Source organism: Cherax quadricarinatus, chromosome 29 (assembly GCF_038502225.1).
Source record: "Cherax quadricarinatus isolate ZL_2023a chromosome 29, ASM3850222v1, whole genome shotgun sequence".
Taxonomy (NCBI): Eukaryota; Metazoa; Arthropoda; class Malacostraca; order Decapoda; family Parastacidae; genus Cherax; species Cherax quadricarinatus.
In genome coordinates, this window is record NC_091320.1 from 27,868,084 (window position 1) to 27,880,566 (window position 12,483).

Genomic DNA, 12,483 nt, shown 5'->3' on the forward strand with positions numbered 1-12,483 from the left:
CCCAAAATCAATTCCAACCTTCCAATAAGAAACACCAACTTTGATTAAAGTTAACCAAAAGACATTCTCTAGTTATCACACCAAGATCAATATTCCAAAATACAACAGCACTGTTGTTGTAGGTTCGCCGGTCTTGTCCCGGCCCGGGTCTTTTACAGATGGTGACCCGGTGACAGCATCGAAGCCGCTCACTGTTAAAGACTTAAAAGCGATTGGATGTGGCATACACAAGTTATCGCAAGAAAACCAATATTAAAAGAATCCAAATTCTTAAAAAAAATATAATAAAAAATGGAATATTGGCACCTAAACAGCCCAAAATCAACCAAACCCTTCTCTAAGTAAGATACACGAGTGTTTATGATTTGAAGCTGAAAAAATGCATTCTCTAGTTATTGCACAGAAAGCAAATCTTTTAATAATACAAATATGTACTGGCAGAGCTTCTTTTGAGAAAAAACCACAAGTGCTAAAAATTTGAAGCAGACTAGAAGATGCAGTCTCCGATTATAGAATTCAACAATTCCAAGATTATTAAAGGTTAACAAATTTGCAACTACACAACCTAAACCCAACAGGTATCACCCTTTTCGTTGAGTGAATTAGCCATTAAAGAAGGAAGCCGTTCAGAAAAGGGATACTATGTATTATACTTTTCAGAAATAAAGTTGACAAATTGGCACCTACACAATCTAATAATTGTCAAATTTCTTCAAAGTAGATTACACCCATGTTCAAAGTTTGAAGTCGATCAAAATAGTAAACTGTCTATATAAAATTTACAAGAGGGCACATGCACATCAATAGTTCTTTGAACCTTTCCCTAGTTATAATTCACCAGCATTAAAAATCTGAAGTAGATTAGACGAGGCGTTCTCAAGTTAACGAAAACCTTGGGGGAACTCTGTGAACCACTTTAAGGAACTCCTACAGGGATACCTAAAAATAAACTATCCACTCTTGCTAGCGTTGCAGGTCTCAATATCGATCATTCTCTTAGAATCCCTTTCCCGTATGTTCCTGAAACATATCGAGTTCATAACGCCGTCGGCATGCGCTCCTTCACACACCTGCGATTACTGTACCAATGTGCAGATCTGTTCACCTTCAAACATTCGGCAATTCTCCTGTATTATATTCATCAGAAAGCGCTAGATTCGTAGAAGTCATACCACGCCAGAGAAATGAAAAGTAATCATGATTCGAGGAAGTGTACCTAAAACTCATGGAATCAAGACGACTCCTCACCAGCAACAAGGTGCCTCCATACAAGGGGACCCTCCAATGAACACGCTAACAATTAAATATTGAAAAAAAAAATAAGTATTTGTGACTTAAAGACTACACAACAAGCAGTTTTTTTTTACAACTAACAAAAAATAACTTACGTCAAACACAGTCATCCTATTATATAGCTTGAATTTTGTCTATATATTATAAAAAATAAACCCAAGGCAGTATGAAAACAAAAAAGATACAGAAAAACTTTTTTTTATTACTAGAGTATTTTCCAGTGAAGCACAGGTAGCAAGATTTTTTTCTGATTTGAGCAATATCAAATCACCGTAGGACAATTTAGTACGGAAGACTTGTTGCTTTACAATTTTGCTATATATATATATATATATATATATATATATATATATATATATATATATATATATATATATATATAGAGAGAGAGAGAGAGAGAGAGAGAGAGAGAGAGAGAGAGAGAGAGAGAATTTTAACGCCAATATCATTCATAAAACATTGGCATGGATCTTAAATATATACCTCCCGGTGATATGTTTCCAACAGAATGAATAGAAATGTTTCAACTAGTGTGATACGAAAGATTTAAATTTAAATGGTAATAAGATTTTCAAACAAAAATTACTCTTCATATATCTTGTTTATTAATAAAGCCTCCATTCTTTTATTAGGAGGGTATGTACAATAACTGAAATATTGCAGCTGCGTACAAGATTATCTGGTACGTGAAGATCCTGCAAGCCCTACTACTGACATTCTTCAAGATGCTGCTCCTACTAACACGATCCACTGCATCTGATTCTGACAGTTTCTCGCATACTTTGGAGGACGATATTTCTTCCTTATCTTCAGTGGTATCCCCCTCCATATCCAAACCCATGTCCTGCTCCGTAACCCCCAAACCCTCCATTATTAGCCCCTTTTGCCTTAGCGAGAGCCTTGGATGCTGCGATCTGAGCCTGAGAGGCGGCGCCTGCAGCGGAGTGCAAGTCGTTGATGACAACATTCTGCTGTGTGCGCAGAGAATTGGCAGCCTGTTGGGCTTGCCACGCCATGGAGTTCTGCGAGTTAAGGACACTTTCCTGAGCAGCCAGACTATTGGTAGCCTGACCTGCCAGAGCGTTGGTCTCTCCAGAGACTTGACCCAAGTTACTGACCAGAGCTTGTGCCATGGAATGGGCCACCTTAGCTGCTTGCTCAGCCTTGTGAGCCTTGCCAGCTAGTGATGCCTCTTGGAAGGCCGCCGCCTGAGCTCCCTGCGCTGCTTGTGTGATCTGTGCAGCTTGTGCGTGTCTGTTGGCTGCGGCAGCCTGAGCTGTCTGTGAGGCAGCGGCAGCAGCAGCTGCAGCACCTGCTGCTGCTCCTGCAGCTGCAGAGTGAGCTGCCCCTCCTAGACTAGCGAAAGCCGCGGTAGCTTGAGAGGCAGCCTGGTTAGCGATGTCAGCGGCCGTGGGACCATGTCCACCATGACCATAACCACCCACCACCAAGTAGCTGCCACCGTTACCATAAGCTCCACCGCCGCCACCGCCGCCACCACCATAGCCGCCTCCGTAACCTCCAGCGAAGCCACGTTTTTCCTGTTAAAGTACTTACCTATATATTCTACTAATAATGCCTTTAATTTAGTTTAATCATAGCTTTGTATCGCAATCGGTATTTTTAAATTCTTGCCTTACAGACATATGAAATAGTGATACACAATAATATTAATATTACAATATTACTAAATATTAATATTACTAAATAATATTACAAAAATCAAGCAGTGAGCATAAGTACCATATTTAGCTATGTTAGACATAATTATTAGTAATTTATTTTGAACTTTTATGATATCCTTACCTTAAACACTTGAAAAAAATAATAATCATACTTTCTTAGTGGCTACTATATCTTCATCTCAAATTACAGTCGAAAATTAAGTGTGAAAGCACGTAAATCTCTCATTTTGACACCATTATGAGAATTCAGAAAAGTGACAAGTCTTATAAATGGACACTAGCTGAAAATATACCTCTTAACTTTTCAATACAAGATGTTCACTCACCCTAGAGGTTTCCTCGGCAGCAGCCACACCTGTAATAACCAACACCAACTTGTAAGATATGTCTAGGTATATATAAGAAGAGGAATGTATAGCTCAAGTGTATATACAGTGATACGTAAAACTCAGGAAATATATAAAGAGGTGTGTAACGTTCGGTGTATAAACACCGAGCTCACGTTAGTTCTTATTTTAAAGATTCAAGTATATCTTGTTAGATATAAAATGACTATTACCATTACTTATGCAAGACAAGTACAGAATATGCGATGCCTTGGAACATACTTAACAAAAGCAGCCGGGTTATTATTATTAGCAGTAGTATTTTAAGACTGCAACTAAACTGTATAGAGGCGTAAAACAGTCATTAATAATTACTTTTCATGAAAGCAAAACTAAAACTCGTTTAGCGAGAACTTATTCAAATGAACTCACAAAAATACGAATATTAATTAAATAATATGAATTAAATATATCTAGAGAAAATACGATCCATGTGTGTTAGTAATAAGTGAAATAGAGTTTTAATAACAAATTATCCCTGAATTTTTATGGCACTTTATCTAAGTTAGAATTTAGCATTTTTCTTAATTAAGAGACAGCAAAATAAAAAATGTAAAAAATATTTTTTTATATAAATTTAGAAATTACTTATAAAAAACACATTTTAGAAAACCCTTTAAAATAGTATTTATTTATAATGATATAGCGTATATCACTGATACAGCGTTTTGAAATTAGTCATCAGAAAATGAAATTTGGTTAAAATGCATGTAAATCTGCATATATAGACTGAGCGCATACCAAGACAGAGAACCACGAGGAAGAACTTGCAAGACAGCATGACTGAGTATATGCGTCTCCTTGCCGGGGAAGGGGAAGTGATACTAAAGTGGTCGGAACCACCACTATATATACCTCAAGCCCCCCCACCCATTTGATTCAAACAGGTTGCCGGTATTCCTTTTATCCAGCTAGCGTACATTGTTTTCTGTAAATGGGGATCCGAAGGCGTTTTAAAATATAAATGGAAATTGTCTCTTGACAAATACAACAAAATTAAATCAGTTTCAGGCCTGTCGTCTGCACGAGTCATTCAAGGTCTATAACCCTAGACATGAGCATCAAAGATTACTGTAACTTCAAAGATTGGAATTAAAGTTGTTGAGTGTATGAACCTAATATACCGATCAATACGTATACTACATTCGATCTGAAGAATATCAGTATGTCATAAGATTATACAAATATTACCGGTACTTTCTTACAAGTACTATTACATCATATATTTCTTAAATACCTTAGCTTTATCTTGATGAACACTTTACACAGCAATAACTTATACATATTTTTTTTAGATATGCTACAGAGATTTCAAATCAACAACTTTGTGACCCTCTTAACTTACATAAACTCCCGATGAGGATAAATTTTATGATTATTAAGAAAGGATGAGTTTCTGTGACTCTTGAAGCTGTAGAAAAGAGGCAAAACAATATGTGCGAATAGGGCAGAAAATATGACTGCTTGTACTAGTAATTTGTTTACATTAAAAAGAATTATAACGACTCATAATTACTAAATTTCGAATGAAAAATGTTTAGAAGCTTCATTTTAATATAATTAGAATAAAGCAGCTTCATAAGAGACTAACTACATCAACAAAGTCAGTTTTAATAACGTGAGAATTAAGGAACCGAAAATTTTGCTTAATTGTATATCTTTTGCCTGTGGTTGTGAGATAATGTCCAGAAACAATATTTTTTTGTTAAAGTATTTTGATTTACGCACTGCGACTGGCAATAACATACTATTACATCTAAAATAACGCCATGAATAAGCGAACAAGTAGAGTTTTTACATCAAAAGTTGCTGCTGTGATTACCTGTGTTATCCTGAATCGAACTATTATGCATAACTGTTATTGCGTTCCTGTTAATGCTTAGCTCAGGTTTATGTACGAATCAACAAGATGGTTCTCAGTATCTAATTAGGATTCACCAATTAATCCAATGGCTAGTGTTTGAAAGACGTGTGATTCACCTAAGGTGGTAGCTCCCTACATACCCTGACGGGCGCCACTGAGGTATTGTTTGCAAACTATCCCGCTACGACCTTTTCCCGCCGCTTGCACAATGTCACACATCCACGGCACTGCTTACACGGACCTTCATGGGGAGGGAGACTTTCTTTGTTGCTGGTGAAGGGGTCCTACTCAAAGGATCTGAGCCACTCTCCCCTTTCTCAAATCATACCTGATTACCTCTTATTCCCCAGACGCTGAATGACGCCCATGTGTTCAGTGCTTTCCTATAAATTTAATAATAATTTGTCTGAACGGTCGCGATAATTCAGTACATACTGTTTTAATACGGGACGTAAGTTATGAATACCTTGAGCACGTCACATTCCAATATTTTAGTATGACGTTTGTTTTAGCAAATTTCGAAGGCTCAGAGCATCATCCATCGAGCTGCTGACTCCGCTTGATAAGCCACGTTGTAACTTGCTCTTTGGTTCCCCGATATATCTTCCCTTCTGGAAAACAAGCTGCTTTGTCTAGAACCGTTTACCCATGAGTCATTTCTACTACTATTGTAATAGTAGGTGGTATAGGTTTACCAACAAGTTGTAGTAAAAAAAATAAAAGCAATTTCGCTTGCTGCTCAGGCGAAACGCTATCTCACTGATGATTCTAACTGCTGCTACTGTGCCTTAATCAACTGGAGGTTGCTGGTGAGGGGCTCTTGAACCAAGGAATTGAACTTGTCCTCTCCTTCCTTGGGTCGAACCTGACTGCCTCCCATTCCCTCTTCGGGTTTAGCGCTTCCCTTAAATATATTATTATTATTATTATTATTAAACATAATTATAACTGGTGCTCTCGTAAAATTAACCAAAGCACTGTACGTTGTAAGTTTTACGAAAACATAATTTGTTAATGCTAAAATATGTACAATTCCCTGGAATTTATAGTGGTTTTGTTTGTGAAAGGTTGACAGAGACTTTCCCTGGTAAGATTATGAAGTATAATGCTATAAGATGCTACAGTCATATACATACAAACTGTAACCATCATAAGAAGTTTCCTTACTCTAGAGATATAAATCTCCTATCACATATATGATGAGAAGAAGGTGGAAACAATGTATGCAGAAGACAAGTATTTTTCACGTTACACTTCCGCTGCCATAAGAAGCTGCTTACAACTATCTGAGAGTGCCTCTGAGCGAAGATAAAAGTGCATCTTTTGTGTAAGAACAAAACACTGAAGAAAGTGGCCCGTCACGATGAAAGGGAAAGCAATTCATGTGACAGACTATAATCCAACACATAATACATAAAAATGCCTTATTTTTCCAGAGCTTAAAAGTAAACTCCGTCTACTTGGGTTGGGCAAATATTTTGTTAGTGGGATGGATTGTGAAGGACCTGCCTAGTATGGGCCAACAGGCCTGCTGCAGTGTTCCTCCTTTCCTATGTTGTGTACTTATATTGCACAGTGAAGTGCATTACATATAAAATAACTCTTACTTCTAAATTTAGGTAATATACTAATAATGTATTAATACTTTGAATTTAATAATACAAAAGAATCGATGTAATGACTCACGAAATCGTAATGACACGATTGCAAACATGCCATCCCACGGGTGGGGTTAGAACCCGCGATCTGAGCCTCAAAACCGTGAAGCTAGCTGGCCCAGGGGCTAACGCGACGGTCTGGAGTTTTTGAGATTCTCTGATCGCGGGTTCTAACCCCAACCATGGTATGGTTTGAATCGATGTAATGCTTTATATGGCTTGGATTATTAGAATTATAATCATGGGTGGGCGCTGAACCCAGAGGATTATACAGCGCATGGGGGGAGGGAGATGGAAGGCATTCAGGCTCAATTCAGGGAACTGGAGCACAAATCCAATTCCCTACATCAAGAGCCCCTCACCAGCATCAAGGAACCTCCCTTGAGGGGGTATATGGCTTGGAGACATTAGGGTGGGAGTGTGGTAATGGCGTTTTATTTAAAGAAAAAATGTCTTCTGGCGTGTGTTTTACTTAAATGATGAACTGTTCAGTAATCAAGCAACTGCTGAACGTGCTAATAACCTTGTCACTTAAGCACCTAAAGCAAGAACGAACAACTTCTTGGCCGGGTGCTGGCCTACCTGTATCATGTACCCCTGATTACGCCAGGGTGAGGAACAGAGTGCAGAGACTTATAAAAGGAGCAAAGGCAAAGCACTATTGCTCAAAAATTGAAGAGTATAAGCATAACCCCAGAAAGCTCTGGCAACAACTAAAACAGCTGGGGTATAGCCATAAGCCAGTAGATAGGTCTAACATAGTACTCACTATCGATAACGAGGTATGCCACGAAACATCTAAGGTGGCAAATTGCTTTAATTCCTACTACACATCTGTTGCATCAACACTAGTAAGTAAACTACCAGCTGCATCAAATACCTTAAACACAGACTCTGATAAGTTTCAAACATACTATACCAATAAAGGGGTAACCCCAAACAGTTGTCAACTAGTAAGTGTATCTCATGATTTTATTCAAAAAGAACTAAGCAGGTTAAACCCAACTAAGAGCACAGGCCTTGATAACATCCCGTCTAAGCTCCTAAAAGATTGTGCTTCTGAACTGTCAATCCCTATTGCTCACATAAATCTATCAATCACCACTAATACCGTACCGGAGGGGTTCAAGGAGGCCAGAGTTACTCCTATCTTCAAGAAAAATAGTAGGTCTGATGTCAGCAACTATAGGCCTGTTAGTATACTCAGTATAATATCCAAAATTCTAGAGAGGGCGGTGTACTCTCAAGTAGTTAAGTACCTTAATGACTACAACATTCTCCATAGCTATCAATCGGGCTTTAGAAAATCTTACTCAACCGACACCTCCCTAATTAATCTGATGGATTACCTGAGAACTGAAATGTCAAAGGGGAACCTCATAGGTATGGTAACCTTAGACTTGCAAAAGGCCTTTGAAACTGTCAACCACAATATATTATGTAAGAAACTTCAAGCTATCGGTATAGGTTCTGTAGACTGGTTTAAGTCCTACCTTAGCAACAGGAGACAAATTGTCAAAATCAACAAAACGGAATCAGAACCCCTGCCGATAGCATGTGGAATTCCCCAAGGTAGTATTCTGGGTCCCTTATTATTCTTATGTTATGTTAACGACATGTCTATCAGTGTCAAGTGCAAACTACTACTGTATGCAGATGACAGTGCTCTGTTAGTGTCAGGTAAAGACCCACAAGATATAGCTAATGTTTTAACACTGGAACTGGAGTCCTGCAGCAAATGGTTAGTAGACAACAAACTATCATTACACCTCGGGAAAACTGAAGCCATTCTCTTTGGCACGAAACATAAACTGAGAAGGGTAAATAATTTTAATGCCCAGTGTAATGGGGAGCCCATCACTTTGGTTTCATCAGTAAAATATCTGGGAATCCCCTTTGACCCATGCATGTCAGGAGAATTGATAGGGAACAGTGTAGTAAAGAAAGCGAATGCCAGACTGAAGTTCCTGTATAAACAAGCCCAGTGTCTACCTACTGAGGCTCGCAGGACCCTATGTCTAGCCCTTATACAATGCCATATGGATTACGCTTGCTCTTCATGGTACTCTGCCTTGACAAAAAAATTGAAAGATAGACTGCAAATCACCCAGAACAAAATCGTAAGATTCATCCTGGGGCTGGGACCAAGAGAACATGTAGGCCAAGATGAATTAAAGCAGTTGGATATGCTGAATGTTGAAGACAGAGTAAAACAACTGAAGCTAAATCATGTTAATAAAATTGCTCACAAACAGTGTCCAGAATATCTTGCTGTCAATTTTGCCAAGGTTGGGAACCAAAGCAATCATAGTACTAGGGGGAGAGAGCACAACTTTGTAGTACCCACAGTCAGTGGCCAGGCTTCAAACACCTTTTGTTGTACAGCAGTAAAGGAATGGAACAGACTGCCCGCACATGTCAAAGCCAGTCATAGCATGAACCAGTTCAAGAAGAGTGCCAAAAGGTGTCTGATGAATGTAGCTACAGAAAGGGAGGGGAATGATTTTCTATTTTTTAGCTAACATACGTGTAAATTTTTACCTTATTCCTAGTAATGACCCTCGTATTGTAGATAGTCTTAATGACCCTCGTGTAGTAGATAGTCTTTTTAGTATGATAATAAGATGTTATCTTCATTATAGAATAACAAGAAAATATTATAACCTTTATATTATAGTAATAAGGTAAACGGACCCCAATGGAAATAAGTCACTGTCTGACTTTATTGGGTTATCCTAGGTTCTCTACACATGCTGCTATGTATGATAATTCTATGTAACTGTATTTGTGTATACCTGAATAAACTTACTTACTTATGGACAAGACCCAGAGAGGGACTACGCCGGCGAATCAAAGTGGAACTGGAACCCCTGATTAAGTAGCAGCTGCACTTAGTCAGGGAGCTGCACCGGAGCTACACTTATAAGCGCATATTTCCTAGTATATAAACACCAACCTCCTAACCTGTCATATATAACTCATGCTCACCACCCTTTACATCATACAGGAAGTGGTACCCCATAACTAAATAAACTGTGATGGTAATATGATGATAATGAATGAAGATAATTGTCAAGTTTTCGAAAGCGTTTGTAAATGAAAATTTTTGGGAAAACCATTATGTTTTAATCTTAAGAAATGCAGGTTCGTTCAGAATTACGCAGGTAAATGAGGTGAGTCTGCCAGAGGAAGTCATTGGAACAGGCGGCGTTGTTGATGCAAATGTCTCTACTGTGAGTGTTTCAAGATTTTTTCTTAGTATTAGCTCAGAATTCAAGTAAGAATTGTGATATCTTGCATTTTTTAGAGTTTTAAATCTCATGAAATGTTGATTAATTCACAGCCTGTAAAGTTATAGCACCAAAAACGATATTCAACTTCTGCTTAAGAAAGAGTTTATATATTTATCGCATGTTATACCTTGTATCCAGTATAGACAAAATATGATTTTAACTAATATTTTTAATTTATCTCTTCAAACAGGTGTAGTGTCTGATATGTGGAAGATGGCTAATGTAATTCCTATTTTTAAAACAGGGGACAAGTCGTTACCGTCAAATTACCGCCCAATAAGCCTGACCTCAATTGTAGGCAAATTAATAGAGTCAATTATAGCTGAGATTATAAGAAGCCATCTCGATAAGCATAGCTTGATTAATGATACTCAGCATGGATTCACAAGAGGCCGGTCTTGTCTAACTAATTTATTAACTTTCTTCAGTAAAGCTTTTGAGGCTGTTGACCACAATAAAGAATTTGATATTATTTACTTAGATTTTAGTAAGGCTTTTGATAGAGTTCCGCACCATAGACTGTTAAAGAAAGTGGCAGCTCATGGCATTGGGGGAAAAGTGCTCTCGTGGATCGAGTCATGGCTCACTGACAGGAAGCAGAGTGTCCATAAATGGGGTTAAGTCCGAGTGGGGATCTGTAACAAGTGGCGTTCCACAGGGATCAGTCTTGGGCCCGTTGTTGTTTATAATATATATCAATGATCTTGATGAGGGAATTACTAGTGATATGAGCAAATTCGCCGATGACACAAAGATAGGTAGGATAATTGATTCAAACGTAGATGTTATGGAACTTCAGGAGGATTTAAACAAACTCTATTCTTGGTCAGAAAAGTGGCAGATGCAGTTCAATGTAGATAAATGCAAGGTTCTGAAGCTTGGGAGTGCCCATAACCCTAGTACTTATAAGTTAAATGATGTAGAACTTAGCCATACAGATTGCGAAAAGGACTTGAGGGTTATGGTGAGCAGCAACCTTAAACCAAGACAGCAATGCCTAAGCGTACGTAATAAGGCAAATAGATTACTGGGATTTATATCAAGAAGTGTAAGCAACAGAAGTCCAGAGGTCATACTGCAGCTTTATACATCATTAGTAAGGCCTCACCTAGATTATGCAGCTCAGTTCTGGTCTCCGTATTACAAAATGGACATAAATTCGTTAGAAAACATTCAGCGTAGGATGACTAAATTAATACATAGCATTAGGAATCTTCCTTATGAAGAAAGATTGAAGACTCTTAAGTTACATTTACTTGTTAGACGAAGAATGAGGGGAGACCTGATCGAAGTGTATAAGTGGAAGATAGGTATTAATAAAGGGGATATTAATAAGGTCTTGAGGATGTCTCTCCAAGAGAGAACCCGCAGTAATGGATTTAAATTAGATAAGTTTAGATTTAGAAAGGACATAGGAAAGTATTGGTTTGGAAATAGGGTAGTTGATGAGTGGAACAGTCTACCTAGTTGGGTTACTGAGGCTGGGACTTTGGGTAGTTTCAAATCTAGGTTGGATAAGTACATGAGTGGGAGGGGTTGGATTTGAGTGGGACTTTCACATCAGAGCTTATTTCTTGGGTGGCATTGAAAATTGGGTTGGGCAAATGTTTTGTTAGTGGGATGAATTGTAAAGGACCTGCCTAGTATGGGCCAGCAGGCCTCCTGCAGCGTTCCTCCTTTCTTATGTTCTTATGATTTAATTCCTTATCTAAGTAAATAAATTCTTGTTAAAAGCAACTAAGCATTTTTTTTCTGACGCTTTTTGTTAAAAAGAAACAGTTAAATCTAATAATACACTTCACCCATGACAGCAAATAGGTACAGTTCTGTCACCGCCTCGTCTCCCCCCCCCCAACACTCTTGTTATGACACACGGATTACGATGTGTACTCTGCTTTTGTTTTAAATAGCAAGACTCGAATATTTGTCCAAAGAAACGTTGTAATACATCATGGTTGCTATTTTACCATAAAACTGCAGTCTTTTTACAGTAATTTTAGAGGCCACATTGTGTTAATTATAATATACAGCAGTATTCGGCTATCCTATTTCATGTGGTACTTAACTTTAATCATACGAAACTGGCAAACCAGTATCACATCGAAAATGCTGAAAAGGTATCTATGACCATTTGCATATCAAAAAATTATTTTACATGGAAGTGTGTGGTTGTGCAAAATAGTTTGTTAGTTTGTTTAAAGAACATGTGGACCATTATATCTACAATTAACCTGTACACTAATCCCTAAAACATAAATTAAATATCTTTGCAGAGTATATACTGAAAAATATACACCTCTCAGT

The 12,483-nt window shown here is 37.9% G+C and overlaps 1 protein-coding gene across 1 annotated transcript; it reads right to left on the minus strand.

Moving 5' to 3' along the window:
• Positions 1 to 1,875: 1,875 nt before the first annotated feature.
• On the minus strand, positions 1,876 to 4,187 carry LOC128690618 (antifreeze protein Maxi). Its single transcript, XM_053779346.2, has 3 exons — positions 4,106 to 4,187; positions 3,305 to 3,333; positions 1,876 to 2,834 (listed from the first exon to the last, which is right to left on the minus strand). Exons 1-3 carry the CDS (start codon positions 4,143 to 4,145, stop codon positions 2,103 to 2,105), a joined length of 801 nt encoding a protein of 266 aa, XP_053635321.1. The 5' UTR covers positions 4,146 to 4,187; the 3' UTR covers positions 1,876 to 2,102.
• Positions 4,188 to 12,483: the final 8,296 nt, after the last annotated feature.

Bases quoted from the DNA above. Each gene is read 5' to 3' on its own strand.
- LOC128690618 (XM_053779346.2), bottom strand. From the start codon at position 4,145: ATGCTGTCTTGCAAGTTCTTCCTCGTGGTTCTCTGTCTTG. The intron at 3,334-4,105 runs GTATGCGCTCAG...TGGTTATTACAG, and splicing joins CCTCGTGGTTCTCTGTCTTG to GTGTGGCTGCTGCCGAGGAA. The intron at 2,835-3,304 runs GTGAGTGAACAT...GTACTTTAACAG, and splicing joins CTGCCGAGGAAACCTCTAGG to GAAAAACGTGGCTTCGCTGG.